Raw genomic sequence first — 14978 nt, 5'->3', positions numbered from 1 at the left:
GAATCAAGCTTCAAGACCCTGCCATATCATTTACCCAAAAGAAACCTGAGACAGAATCACGTGCTTCATGTTTGATAAGATCATGACAAAAGATCATGTTTACGACAGCTATATATAGTTGACTATATAGCCTATAGGACCTAGCTCATAAGCTTTGAGCAACAAACTCTAACTAACTTTTTCAACTAACTATTACATCATCCAATCATTTACAACTGTTTTGATGAGCTAGCAATGATGAGTTAGAAGTGAGATATTCAACAATGCAACCCTTCTGTTCATTTGCAAGATCTATTCTCTCTTTTATCAGGAAGAGAAGCAATGAGGCATAACCATTGTGCAAGCCTTGATTGAACCCGCAGCCATGGCGGTGCAGTCTTCATCCAATAATGGCAAGGAACGATCGATAGAACGTAAACCTTTCCACTGTTTGTACTGTGACCATGACCATCACACCTTTGACACCTGCTGGAAATACTTCACGATTATCTGCCTAGTCATTGTCTTCATGGAAAATCCAGAGAAACCTGTGATGGCGATCACAAAAAGAAAACTAAAGGTAACAGTTCCAGAGGGGGGTTTCATTGGTCAACAACATTTAATCCACAGGGTGTGCTGACATGATGCCCAACCTTATTCAAAAGCAGTTCCAGTAACTTTTATCGCTGATGAGCCATAAGGTAGGCCTGGAAAGCAAAGCCCACGCAGTCACCGCTGCAGGTAGGGTTTCTAACGAGTCGGTATTAGACAGTGGTGCAACATACCACGTTTCAGGTCTTCCATTGGCCCAAGCAACATTTAAACCACCATTGCCTACCGTGGGCTTATCTGATGGCACCCTCCTGAATTTTCATTGGGTACCTTTTAGGACAAAAATATACAAATTATATGATCTTCAATCCAAACATATTTTTACGAGTCGAGATGTTTTTTACGAGGATTTGTTTCCCTATCATGGCCAAAAAGAATTAAATCCCCTTACAAATAGCTATCAGACACCTATATTCAATCCATGCATTGAGCCTTGCTCACTATCTCATAAACTGCATGACCCCACCAATGCCCTACAAAATGTCGAGACATCTGTTGATATTGCTCCTGATGATCAGCTTTCTAACATGTAGTCACCTGATGAGCACCTTGCCCCTATCACGAAGCTTGATGATTAGTTCCCTGACACGCAGCCTGATGATCAGCTCCCTACCATGCAGCCTGATGACTAGCTCTCTGATATCCCTTTACGAGGATGTAATCGCCTCATAACTCCACCTGCGAAGCTCAGTGACTATGTTTGTCCCTCTCTTACATTGCCCCATTACGCCCTCGTCTTCCAGTTCCAGTACCAGGTATCCACTTGTTGCCCCTATATTCTACCTTTCTTGCTAGTATTTCTACCATATGGAGCCAACCACATAAGCAGAAGCTTGCACATATCCTAAATGGAATCAAGTCATGGATGACAAAATCCAAGCTCTCAAGGCTAACAACATATGGAGTATCACTCATTGGTTGCAAATGGGTCTACAAAGTCAAGTACTAATCCAATGGTATTAAGTGTTACAAAGCTCATTTGGTCGCTAAGAGGTACACTCAAAGGGTATTGATTATCATGATATCTTTCCCCTACTGTCAAACTGGTCACATTCCGCTGCCTTATTGCTCTTGCCACCGCCTATTCATGGTCTTTACATCAATAGGATGTTCATAATGCCTTCTTTCATGGTGATCTCATGGAGGAAATATACATGGTCCCACCTTTCAATCTTCGCCGATAGGGGGAGAAACTGATATGTTGCCTCAATAAATCACTTTATGGTTTGAAGCAAGTCTCTCGACAATGATTTTTCAAGTTTTCGCAAGCCATTCGGTTCGCCGGTTATGTTCAATCAAAAGCAAATTATTCGCTTTTCACTAAACACAAAGGCAAGTCATTTACTTCACCCCTTATTTATGTTGACGACATTTTGATTATAGAAAATGATTCAACTGCAATTAATAGTCTAAAACATTTTTTAAATACCAAGTTCTATAGCAAAGATCTTAGTAATTTAAAATACTTTTTGGGCATAGAAATGGCGTGTTAAAAAAGGGGGATTTTTATGTCACAAAGGAAATGCTTGTTGGATATTCTCAATGATGTGGGTCTTTTAGGATCACAACCTTGCACTTTCTCTATGGAGCAAAATCTCAAATTGCTTTCTGATGAGGGAGAGATTTTTCAGAGTGACCGGCATACGAAGTGGTACACCACGTGTTACTGTATAAATGGTAGGATATATCATATGTGTGTTAAAAAGGTAATAGCTTAAAAAATAAAATTTTCCACCACTTACACAATGACACGTGGTTTACCACGTGTGTTCTCGTTACAATGAAAAATTTCTCCTAATGAGGGTGAAATTCTCAATGATCATGTTAAATATAGGAGATTGATTGGTCGTCCAATTTATCTCACTATTACCTAGCCAAATATCATGTACTTGGTCCACTTGTTGAGTAGATTCATGTAAGCACCTCGGAAGCCATGATATGAGGCTGCATTATGGATTTTGAGATACTTAAAACGGACACCCGGACGAGGTATTATGTTTTCTTCAGAAAATGATTTGAAGTTGAATGCATATTGTGACTTGGATAGGATAGGATGGCCAACCACTCTGCGACCCGCCACTGATTCTTGAGTTTTTCTTGGAGACTCTCTTGTTTCGTGGAACAACAAACGTCAAAAGACAATTTCTTTGTCCTCTGCCGAAGCAGAGTATAGATCCATGGCAGCAGCCTATTGCGAGTTGGCTTGGTTACAAAATCTATTTCGTGGTCTATAACTTGGCAACAAGGGGGCTGCAACTTTGTTTTGTGATAATCACGCTGCTCTTCACATTGCCGCAAATTCAGTATTTCATGAACGTATTGAGATTGATTGTTACTTTGTCGGAAATAAAATCATGGAATGAAAAGTTGTCAACATGTCACAGCTTGCCGACATTTTCACTAAAGCTTTGGGGAATGAACATTTTAAATCTCTATTAGGCAAGTTGGGCGTTCTTAATAAGGTAAAGCATCACAGGCTGATTACTTAGTTTGTACCAATTACCTATGTAGTAGGAATTCTTGTATTTATATATACCTGTATTCTAGTACAATCAAAATCAATGCAATTGAAGTAAATTTCAGAACTTCCAAAACTAAATTTAAGAAAACTTGGCAATTTGTTTATCTTTTTGGCAATGATTTACGTCAGGTATCATTTTTCTTTTCATGCATATCCTCTGAATCTTGCTTTACCTTGTATATTAACAATATATTGATATAGAAAAATCCTCCACAAATGATTTCCGATTTTACTAAATTTAAGTTCCTTCTCTTAATCAACTTACTCTATTCCCATCCTTTTCGAATTTGGTGTACATTATCTCCTCTCTTCACAAACCACCACATAGCCAAAATAGTATAGTGTTCAACCAACTTACTCTATTCGATTATTCGAAAAGAAAATCATTTTATCATACTACAAAATACTGAAAAGAACTGATTTTACAATTACCATGCTGTAGAAACTTCTTCAATTATGCTTTCTACTATATTATCAAACAAAAAAAAGAAAATAGTTATAGAGGAAATACAGATGATTTATTAGCTGATATGTTTTGAGTGTGCTAAGGTTAAGTCGAACTGATAACCGTGCAGCTCAAGTTCTCTCGCTTCTGTTCCCCCAGTAATTTGAATCAGGATTGACGAGATAAAGATCGTGAGCAGACGCAGACGAAGCAGTTCATGGCCCTTCAATTGACTCTGTTTCTATCTGTTTCTCGCCCATGCCCCTTCCAAAACTAGATTGAAAATGTTTCCTCATTGCATCGATCTCAATACTCTCAGCATTTGGATCCGAGACCAACTCCTGAACAACAGCCTTTCCTTCGAGCATGCTCACAATCAAAGACATGGTAGGCCTAGCTGTCGAAGTAACATTGCAACAAAGGAGAGCCACATTGATTGCAACAGTCATCTCGTCTTTGTTAAAGTCTGATTCCAACCTTGGATCAACTAGGTCCATCAAATTCCCTTGCTCTTTTAGAAGTCGTGCCTACAAAAAATGGATGTAACAAAAGCAATATAAATTCTGTCTTTGGTTTAAACTTCACCGATTCAAATGTACTTTCACATATATAAGGTATATTAAGAAAATTTGAAGTTAAATTAGGAAGTAGTGGATTCATGTTACCCAATCAAGAAGATAAAAGCTTTCTTCCTTTTTCCAGTAAGTTGTGTTGTTTCTCCCGCTAACAATTTCCAATACGAGAGTACCAAAACTATAGACATATGCTTTATCAGTCAGATAACCCCGTATTGCATATTCGGGCGCCATGTATCCACTGCAAATCATGAAATCACATCATTAACCCAGATTTAGCTAAAATAATTAGTAAAAATATTGCTAATTGAATACTTAAGATTAATGCAATAGTTAGAGAGATACATAGTAATACAACTATATTCAAAGAACAAATCTGCCCTTGAAATTTCTTGAACAACAAAGATTTGGTTAGGTTGAAAATTATGTAAGTTATAGACTTTCCATTGCTCTATCTTCTTTTTTAAGGGTGGAAGAAGATCAAAACAAGAGAATAAGAAGATAAATAAAAGTTTAGGGACTCACTAAGTTCTAGCAATACGGGTGCTAATGTGTGTATTATCCTCTTTATCAAGCTTGGCCAATCCAAAGTTAGATATTTTCTGGTTAAGATTTTTATCAAGCAGAACATTAGTAGCCTTGATGTCTCTATGAACGACCTTCAATCTTGATTCCTCATGAAGATAAGCCAAACCTCTTGCTGTAACAATACAAATCTTGTGCCTTGTTGGCCAATCCAACTTCTAATGACTTTCTTCACCCGTTCAATTTGCCAAATTAAACAAAGTTAGTTGTAAGGGACATATTTTTAGTGCATAAGATCTTTTATGCCACTATATGATGAAATGAACTTTTGGCAAACAAGACTAATATTTACTGAAGATAAGCATGAGCGATGCTATAATTTTCCAGGTACTTATAGACAAGCAATAATTGATTTCTTTCAATACAACATATGTGGAGCTTGACAAGATGAGGGTGTTGCAGAGCAGAAATCATGCCAATCTCATTAACAAATTCATGATTCCCTTGCTTTGATTTGGAAGACAGCTGCTTAATAGTTATTACGGTGCCATCTGCTAGAATGCCCTACATTTAAGAAAGATAGTCAAATTCGCATCACTATGGAGCAAATTAACTTTCATTAGAACGGACAGTGTCAAACTAGAAAAAAATATATAATCAATAAATAAATTATTTGCTCCAAAGAATACCTTATAAACAGAATCAAAACCACATTCACCAATGTTATTGCTAGGCCTGGCAATTCCTGACACGACCCGATAATCTGACACGACACGACACGAAATTAACAGGTGTTCGGGTCGACACGATAACGAAGCGGGTCGTTATCGGGTAACCCGATAAGCACCTGTTAAGATAATGGGTTGTTCGGGTATACACGTGGGTAACACGATACACGATAAGCAGAATATTAATTTAATAATTTATAACCCTAAAAAAAATACTATAATAATTATATATATTAATTTAACAATTTTATACCCCTAAAAACTATAATAATTATATATATATATTAAATTAACTATAATAATTATAATAATTATATATACTATAATAATTATACCCCCAAAATATTAACTATAATAGTTCTATATATATATATATATATATATATATATATATATATATATATATATTAAATTTTATACCCCTAAAAACTATAATAATTATACATACAAAATAAATAGATTTAAATCTACTTAATAAATAAATAAATATATATATACACACACACCACTGAACTTCATGGGATACGAATTATACGAAACTAATTTCAACGATCCAACCGTCAAACTTGTTTGTATATGCTTCGAGATCGCATCAGCAAAAAATTACAAAAAAACAAACATTCACAGATCAAGTAACGAGACAAAACTTTCCGACGGTTATAAACGAAAAATCAAGATTTAACGGTTATTTTAACTCTGATTTTGATGATTTTTTACAGCTACACTCATTGACCGTATATGAATACAATGAATGAATTTGATCTTCAATTTAAAATATTTACACTAGTGGATACCACAAAATCTTATGTTATACTTGATGAAAGTATGAATAAACTCTTAAGTGTTAGTGAATATATTGTTTTGATAGGATACGCATTCTACAAAACTAGTTTCAACGATCCAACCGTCAAACATGTTTGTATATACTTCGAGATCACATACGCCAAAAATTGCAAAAAACAAACATTTAGAGATCAAGTAACGAGACAAAACTTTTCGACGGTTATAAACGAAAAATCATGATTTAACGGTTATTTTAACTCCAATTTTGATAATTTTTTACAGCTACACTCCTTGACCCTATATGAATACAATGAATGAATTCAATCTTCAATTTAAAATATTTACACTAGTGGATACCACAAAATCTTATATTATACTTAATGAAAATATGAATAAACTCTTAATTGTTAGTGAATATATTGTTTTGATGAGATACGCATTTTGCGAGACTAGTTTCAACGATCCAACCGTCAAACTTGTTTGTATATGCTTCGAGATCGCATACGCCAAAAATTGAAAAAAACAAACATTCAGAGATCAAGTAACGGGACAAAACTTTTCGACGGTTATAAACGAAAAATCACGATTTAACGGTTATTTTAACTCCAATTTTAATGATTTTTTACATCTACACTCGTTGACCCTATATGAATACAATGAATGAATTCGATCTTCAATTTAAAATATTTACACTAGTGGATACCATAAAATCTTATGTTATACTTGATGAAAGTATGAATAAACTCTTAAGTGTTAGTGAATCTATTGTTTTGATGGGATACGCATTCGACGAAACTAGTTTCAACGATCCAACCGTCAAACATGTTTGTATATACTTCAAGATCGCATATGCCAAAAATTGCAAAAAAATAAAAATTCAGAGATCATGTAACAGGACAAAACCTTTTGACGGTTATAAAAGAAAAATCACGATTTAACGGTTATTTTAACTCCGATTTTGATGATTTTTTACAGCTACACTCTTTGACCCTATATGAATACAATGAATGAAATCGATCTTCAATTTAAAATATTTACACTAGTGGATACTACAAAATCTTATGTTATACTTAGCGAAAATATAAATAAACTCTCAAGTGTTAGTGAATCTATTGTTTTGATGAGATACGCATTTTGCGAAACTAGTTTCAACGATCCAACCGTCAAACTTGTTTGTATATGCTTCGAGATCGCATAGGCCAAAAATTGCAAAAAAGAAACATTCAAAGATCAAGTAACGGGACAAAACTTTTCGACGGTTATAAACGAAAAATCACAATTTAACGGTTATTTTAACTCCGACTTTGATGATTTTTTAATGATATACTCCTTGACCCTATATAAATACAATTAATGAATTTGATCTTCAATTTAAAATATTTACACTAGTGGATACCACAAAATCTTATGTTATACTTGATGAAAGTATGAATAAACTCTTAAGTGTTAGTGAATCTATTGTTTTGATAGGATACGCATTCTATGAAACTAGTTTCAACGATCCAACCGTAAAAAATGTTTGTATATACTTCGAGATTGCATATGCCAAAAATTGCAAAAAACAAACATTTAGAGATCAAGTAACGAGACAAAACTTTTCGACGGTTATAAACGAAAAATCACGATTTAACAGTTATTTTAACTTCGATTTTGATGATTTTTTACAGTTACACTCCTTGACCCTGTATGAATACAATGAATGAATTCGATCTTCAATTTAAAATATTTACACTAGTGGATACCACAAAATCTTATGTTATACTTAATGAAAGTAAGAATAAACTTTTAAGTGTTAGTGAATCTATTGTTTTGATGGGATACGCATTCTACGAAACTAGTTTCAACAATCTAACCGTCATACTTGTTTGTATATACTTCGAGATCACATACGCCAAAAATTGTAAAAAACAAACATTTAAAGATTAAGTAACGGGACACAACTTTTCAACGGTTATAAACGAAAAATCACAATTTAACGGTTATTTTAACTCCGATTTTGATGATTTTTTACAACTACACTTCTTGACCCTATATGAATACAATGATTGAATTCGATATTCAATTTAAAATATTTACACTAGTGGATACCACAAAATCTTATGCTATACTTAATGAAAGTACGAATAAACACACTAGTGGGTCAGTTTCATTAAGCTTTGAGTTCCATTGGCAAGGTTTAAACTTTTGAGAAAGGCTTCACAACCTTGAAAACAAAAACGCTTACATTTTGCATATCCTTGCACATTTAATATTTGTAATAAATTAGTAGTGTATGGATGTATTTTTTATGAGGCTCTTATTTTCGAGTGTAGATGTAGTACTTAAGCGACAAATGTGTTTTAATGTTTTGAAGTAATATTTATGTGACAATGTGTGGTATGTGCAAATTTAAGAAAAAAAAATATTTTTCTTAACGGGTCATAACGGGTCGGGTCACTTTAAATGTGCAAGGATATGCAAAATGTAAGCGTTTTGTGACCCGACCTGTTGAGGACCCGTTAAAATAACAGGTGTGACACGACACGACCCGTTAAGATAACAGATGTTACACGAACACGATTGACACGATCCGTTTGCCAGACCTAGTTATTGCCTCTATTAAAGTTGCTTGTGGCATCTTTGAGTTGCTTGAAGGTAAATTTACCAGTTTGCAGGTCCACACCCTTCAAATCTATATAACAAGTAAAACTCATAAGAAATTGTGTCTTAAGAAAACTTTCAGAACGACAGCATTCTTAGTTCTTAATATTTTGTGCCTGATTCTAGAATTTAACAAGTAAGGCAGACACTTTGCATCATGAGTTTGGAAGATAAATATATTACAGCAACATCAAAGTGCCGGAAAGCTCAATATCTAAATAATTACTGTCTTTGTAGTGCACGTCAATATGCAGGAGAACCATGCAAAATAGCATAAATGTTGTACTTAATTAGTTACGAAAAAAGGTCGATGAGAAAAAGTAATGGAGAAACAAAAAGGAAAAACCAGTATAACAGAATAAACTGCAAATTAATACCATCCTCCAATGTCTTTTGTTGCCCCAAGAGGCCTCTCTTCCAATGAACACCAAATATCAGTAGTATAATTAAGACTCCCCCAACCACAATTCCAACCACCGTACCTATAGGCACGCCACTTCTACCAGTTGATGTGTCACTTACAGGTTTTGGCGGGGGATCAAAGTCTGTCTGAAGAAAGGTGATACGGATTTTACTACACACGTAAACGGGCTAAAAACTCCTATAATACTTGTAAGAATGACAAAGTTATTGTAGTATAAACGGATCTCGCAAGGTCGTTCTCCACAGGAATTATTAAATAATTCGAAACAAACCAAATTCCAATTAATTATTGTAAAGTAGAAATTGAGATGATTGAGTTTATAACCTACTTAAATTAAAAACGAATTTAATTAATAAAAGTAAACAAATTAGGGTCTCCCTCACTAACCCACATGTCATTGTGCCACCTCGGCGCGGTAAATCACTCAAGTTGTATATTTTGGCCGCCGAGGAATCCGTTGGCTGTCTTCGTGAAAGCATCTTGGTGCTCCTCACGCCATTCGAATTTGTCCGAATCTATAAGTTTCAAGAGCGTGGAGAAAGCTTTCATCTTCCCTGCCGAGTTAGAAATGAAACGGCAGAGGAAATTGACTTTATCGAGTAGTGATTGTTATTGTTTCTTTGTTGTCGGAGGTGGAGCATCGATGATCACCCGAGCTTTATTTGTGTCCACTTCAATGCCACGATGATGTACAAGAAAACCTAAAAAGTTGCCGACCGATACACCAAATGCTTATTTGGCAGGATTCATTTTAAGGTTATGTTGGCGCATTTGAAGGAAAACCTGCCGAAGATCATCTAAATGTGTTCGGCGATGTTTTGATTTAACTACAACATCATCAAAATAGACTTCGATGATGGTACCAATTAAAACATGAAAAATCGTATTCATAGCACGTTGGCATATGGCACCAGTGTTTTTCAAGTCAAATGGCATGACGACCCATTCGTAAGTCCCGAGTGCCCATGGGCAACGAAAAGTAATTTTATAGACGTCGGCCTCAGCAATGAAAATCTGGTTGTAACCAGCATGACCATTCATGAAGGATAATATCTCATGGTGTACTACTACTTCGATTAACAAATCTAAAATTGGCATTGTATACTCGTCTTTAGGGGTTGCCAAATTCAAATTTCAAAAATTGATACAAATATGTAGAGCACCACTTTTCTGTAAAAATAGGACGATGGTCGCCAGCCATTCAATGTATCGAGTTGTCCGGATAAACCCAGCTTTTAAAAGTCGAACGAGTTCATCTTTTATGCCAAGTTGTACTTCGGTCGAGAATCGTCGGGGGGGGGGGGGAGGGGTTGGAGGAACGGTTTACAACCAGGTTTGATGCGTAATTCGTGCTAGATGAACGTTCGGTCTAAACTAGGCATCTTATGGTAACTCAAGCAAAACAATCTTTAAATTCCTTGAGTAAATTACAAAGTGCAGTTTTCATAGGTTGGGGTAACAAAGCACTAATAAACAAAGGCCGTGGGTTTTCGGCCGTTTCGACATTTACTTCCTCTAAAGGTTCTTTGACTTGGGCCCGACTGTCTTCGAGCTCGGCCATGGCAGCTTGAATCTTGTCAAGTGATAAAACTGGACTGTTGTTTCCTTCGGCGAGAAACTCTACCAAGTTCACACCCGAATTTAGCTACCTAGAAATAGCATACCAATGCGCCAGTAGTCGTTCTATGATGGATGAAACCATGGCCCAGCATCTATCTAGTTTGGTACCAGACATCAGGATCGGCAACTAGGTCGGCCAACCCTAGTTTCGCCGAATCTTAATGAACAATCTCGGCGCTTACCTCGATGGCTTTCTGAACTGAGATCTAAGTCGACCGTCATTCCTCATCAAACGCTTGCAGGGTGATGTAGCCGACGTGATCGTCATAATAACGAGCTTGAATCATATTTGCTTCGAATGGCTAATTGTCGGCTAGATGAACTAAGATCGATTTGCCGTCTCAAAAGATAATGACCTAGTATAATAACGAGGGGATGCAGCTCATTTGATAGATCCAGTCATGATCAAGAAATGCATTATACCCTGTCTTTGAATCGACTATGAAAATTACAGTCATGTGATTACGACCTACGATAATTACCTCCAACGGAAGCACTCATTTGGTCTGGGATTTGTCACCGACGAAGCTGCTCATGGTGACCCCTGATGGAATAAGTTCGTCGTTGGAACGACGTAATGTGTTCATGATAACAACAGGCATGATGTTGACCGTTGCTCCATAGTCGATGAAAATTTTGAAGACCGGATATCCTTCAATATGAGCCATAACATATAACGGCTTAAGATGATGGAGATTAACTGATGAAAAGTGAGGAAACAATTCGGCAAAAACTGTTTTAAGTTTATCTTCTTTTGTTGCTTGCTAAATCTCTTCGGCGACCATAAAATCAACTTGCGTGGCTTCCTCGGCAACCACGTTGCTGTCCAGGAAATTTGGTTGGGATGTGGTTGGTTGGAACTCGGTAGGTAAAACATAGACCATGCTGATTTCCCTGTTGTCGATGACCGAATGACCTATCGGGTCATGATCTTCTTCTTCTGGACTTTCGGGTGAGGTGTCCTACGTATGGGCAGTATTTGCTTGCTTTTTTCAGCTGACGCCGGGGTATGCTCATGCGGTATGTTCACTAGAGTCTTCTCATTCTGCATGTTGACCTCAGGTTCGTTCAGTGTTAAAACTGGGTTTTGGTCTTGTGACGACATATGAGTTTGCTCCTGATATGTGATGCGAGTATCTCTCGTGTCAAGGTAAGCATCTAATTGTGCTACGCATTCCTTTTCATCGACAGTAAGGTCGAAGAGAGAAACATCTGAAAAGACTTTGAAATAGTATCGTAAATATTGAAGGTCATCGAAAGAGGAAGTTCGGCAGCGTCAATATCAATATATGGATCTACCTCGAAGTCGAAAACTCAAGGCTCTCGTATATGTTGGAACCTAGCTTTCATCCCCGGATCTGAGGTCTTTTGGATGATTCATTCAACATCGGGGCAAGTTAGAACAAGATCAAGAGTATCTTGGCATGCTTTCGGCAAGCCGTATAAATCATTTGCCGAATGCTTCTTGTGAAACTCTCGCATGTATTCTAAAGTTTCACTAAGAAATGGTGGGTGGAGATTCTATCTAACTCTGATCAACGGTTCTTGTGTAGATAGCAGGGGAAGTTTGCTCTTAATCTCATTCCGGAAGTGCTCGAGGCGAGCTTCTATTTCCTCAGGTTGAATGAGGAGTTTGATTCACTTTTTGGATTCTTCGATCGTGGTTTCAAAGTCACGATCAATCACTTTCTTCCCTTGGAGCAACTCGATCATGATCGCAGGAGGTTATCGGTCATCTTTATTATTGGTCGTTTCCTTCGGCTTCCACTTGGTAACCGAGGTATCCTAAGTTGCTCGTCGGCGGGCTATACAATCTATTCTTTGGCTCCGACGTTTTAACGATTTGGACAACGCAATGTATACACTGGTAGGGGAGTTATAAGTATACCAGTGTTGATCACGTGGCTCAGGAGGTCTGATGATACACTGGTTCGCAGGTGAACTTGAATTACCAGAGTTACACGTATAATAATCCTCGTTGTAAAACTGCACGTTGAAATCAAGGTGTCGTCTGGCCGAAGATGGCATCTTGTCTTGTACCTGCGGGCCGAGCCTATCAAAACTTTCTAGTGTTGTCCTACCCCAAGTACCTTTTGGGATGGTGTTGCAGTTGTGGATGCCTGTCGTGACCTTTTAGTTCGAAATAGCTTTTTCTTCGGCTCAGTTAAGATGACATTTGTTTTACACCGACTACATAAGATTTATCGGCTCGTCGGTTTCCTCAGTGCTGGAGTCCGACATTGACTCGATAATAGTTGGTCCAATCAAATCTTGGGGTACTCGTTTGAAAATAAATCAATCTTCAATCGTGGTTGAGAGTTCTGCTTTGGGATGAATTGCATTGGAACGAACTCGGCTTTTCATTTTCCTTTATCCCTCGGTAGATGAACATCTACCATGTTTACTGTCACCGTAGGAAAATGATCGGTGTCAGCGCCCATTTGTTTCTCGGGGAACTTGAGCTTACCATTGTCGATCCAGATCTAGATGACATCACGAAATACGACGTAGTTGTTTGTTGTATGTTTGTTCAAGTCATGGTACTTGCAATATGTTTTTCCTTTCAAATCTTCAGCCTTGAAAATGTTATGCCCTTACCGAAGCTTGATAATTTTCACGAGCAACAGCTACTTGAAGATGGCGTCGGCCTTGGTAATGTCAACAGTATAAACTTTCGATGTTTTGATGGTAGCTTCTTCAGAGGCCGAGCGGGTTTTGGCATCCTTGGAATTAGCATAAGCCAATGCTTTGCATATGTATGGCTTGTCAATCACTATCTCGGCCGCGTCAATACTGGCATATTGGGATTCTTCGCCTTCGACCGATGCATAACTGACCGTAGGGTTCTTGTAGATTGTTCCTCAGGATAGGGGCTTCAAATATTTTATTCTCGTAGCAAATAATCATATTGCTCAACATGTTAAGCCAGTTCGTACATATCTCGAAGTTTTCCCTCAAAAATTTCTTTTTGTATTCCACATATAGGTCATTCAAGGCAAGCCTAACGAACTCGACTTCTGGGATAGATACTCGACACCAGTTTTTGGCCGACTTAAACCTCGTAAGGTATTCCATTGGCGACTCGTCAGAAGCTTGAGCCATCCTGGCCAGAGAAAATACTGACACATCCATCCCTGGTCGATAGAACTGCTCATGAAATTTCTTAACTAATTCCTCCCAGCTTTGGATGGAATTAGGTGAAAGGTTTATATACCACGCGAATGCTGAGCCGGTTAATGAGAAATTGAACAGTCGAAGCTTATGAAAATCATTGTTAACGTCCCTACGTTGGGCAGTGAATTGAGCTACATGTTATAACGACTATAAGGATGACTCTCCGGCGAAAAGGTTGAAATCCGGAATTTTGAACCTCTTGGGGTATTCAAACTTTTCTACGAATGCTGGATATGGGTGAATGAATTTCGGAAACTTCGGCCCTTTTTTTAGGGCCGAATCAATCATTCTCTAAACCTCGACCATATCAATAGATGTTGTTTCCGCTCCTTGGTCAAATATGTCTGATCTACTAGTTGATCCACCCCTTTTCTTTAAGTCAATCATTTTGAGCCAACCATATATTGTCTCGGCTTGTATCACTGGTGGCAAATTATTCTTAAGTGAGGGCTGTCGGGAACGATCGACGGGTCCATCTTCGTGGCCTTTATTGACCAGTAGTTTGAGCAACCTGGTATGTATAGCACTATTATCGCTCGTCTCTTAGAGTATACTTTTTATCTAAACCAATCCTCTTTGCAATGGGATTCGGCCAACCTTAACTAGACGGTCGATGATGATTGGACGGCCCATGATAGGACTCTAAGTGTGTGTTTGTTTCACCTTCTTAAGTGGGACTGGACTAGCTAGGATTATTGTCTCATGTTTGGTATGCTTGGGGACTAACTTAAATGAGACTAGCCCGGACTCGTGTGGACTCCGAGCCTCGTTAGATTGTCCAAAATAGTCTCGTGTTAAACCATGGGATTGCCAAGGACTACGATATGCCTTCTTCTTCGCTTTCCTCACTTGCTACCTCCTTCTTCGTCTTTCCTCATCTATCTTTGTCTTTACCTCTCTCTGCTAGATCAAGCTCGTTGGGAAATTAATTGATGAGTTCCTCTTAGCGGTC

At 37.5% G+C, this 14978-nt stretch overlaps 1 protein-coding gene across 1 annotated transcript; it reads right to left on the bottom strand.

Annotated features, from left to right (window-relative positions):
• Positions 1–3749: 3749 nt before the first annotated feature.
• On the bottom strand, positions 3750–4373 carry LOC114819807 (probable LRR receptor-like serine/threonine-protein kinase At1g07650). The gene is made up of 2 exons (XM_070808243.1): positions 4223–4373; positions 3750–4084 (listed from the first exon to the last, which is right to left on the bottom strand). The coding sequence occupies exons 1-2, from the start codon at positions 4364–4366 to the stop codon at positions 3773–3775; spliced, it is 456 nt and encodes a 151-aa protein (XP_070664344.1). The 5' UTR covers positions 4367–4373; the 3' UTR covers positions 3750–3772.
• Positions 4374–14978: the final 10605 nt, after the last annotated feature.

This window comes from Malus domestica, chromosome 11 (assembly GCF_042453785.1).
Source record: "Malus domestica chromosome 11, GDT2T_hap1".
In the NCBI taxonomy this organism is placed as follows: domain Eukaryota; kingdom Viridiplantae; phylum Streptophyta; class Magnoliopsida; order Rosales; family Rosaceae; genus Malus; species Malus domestica.
This window is presented reverse-complemented; position numbering and strand designations above follow the sequence as displayed.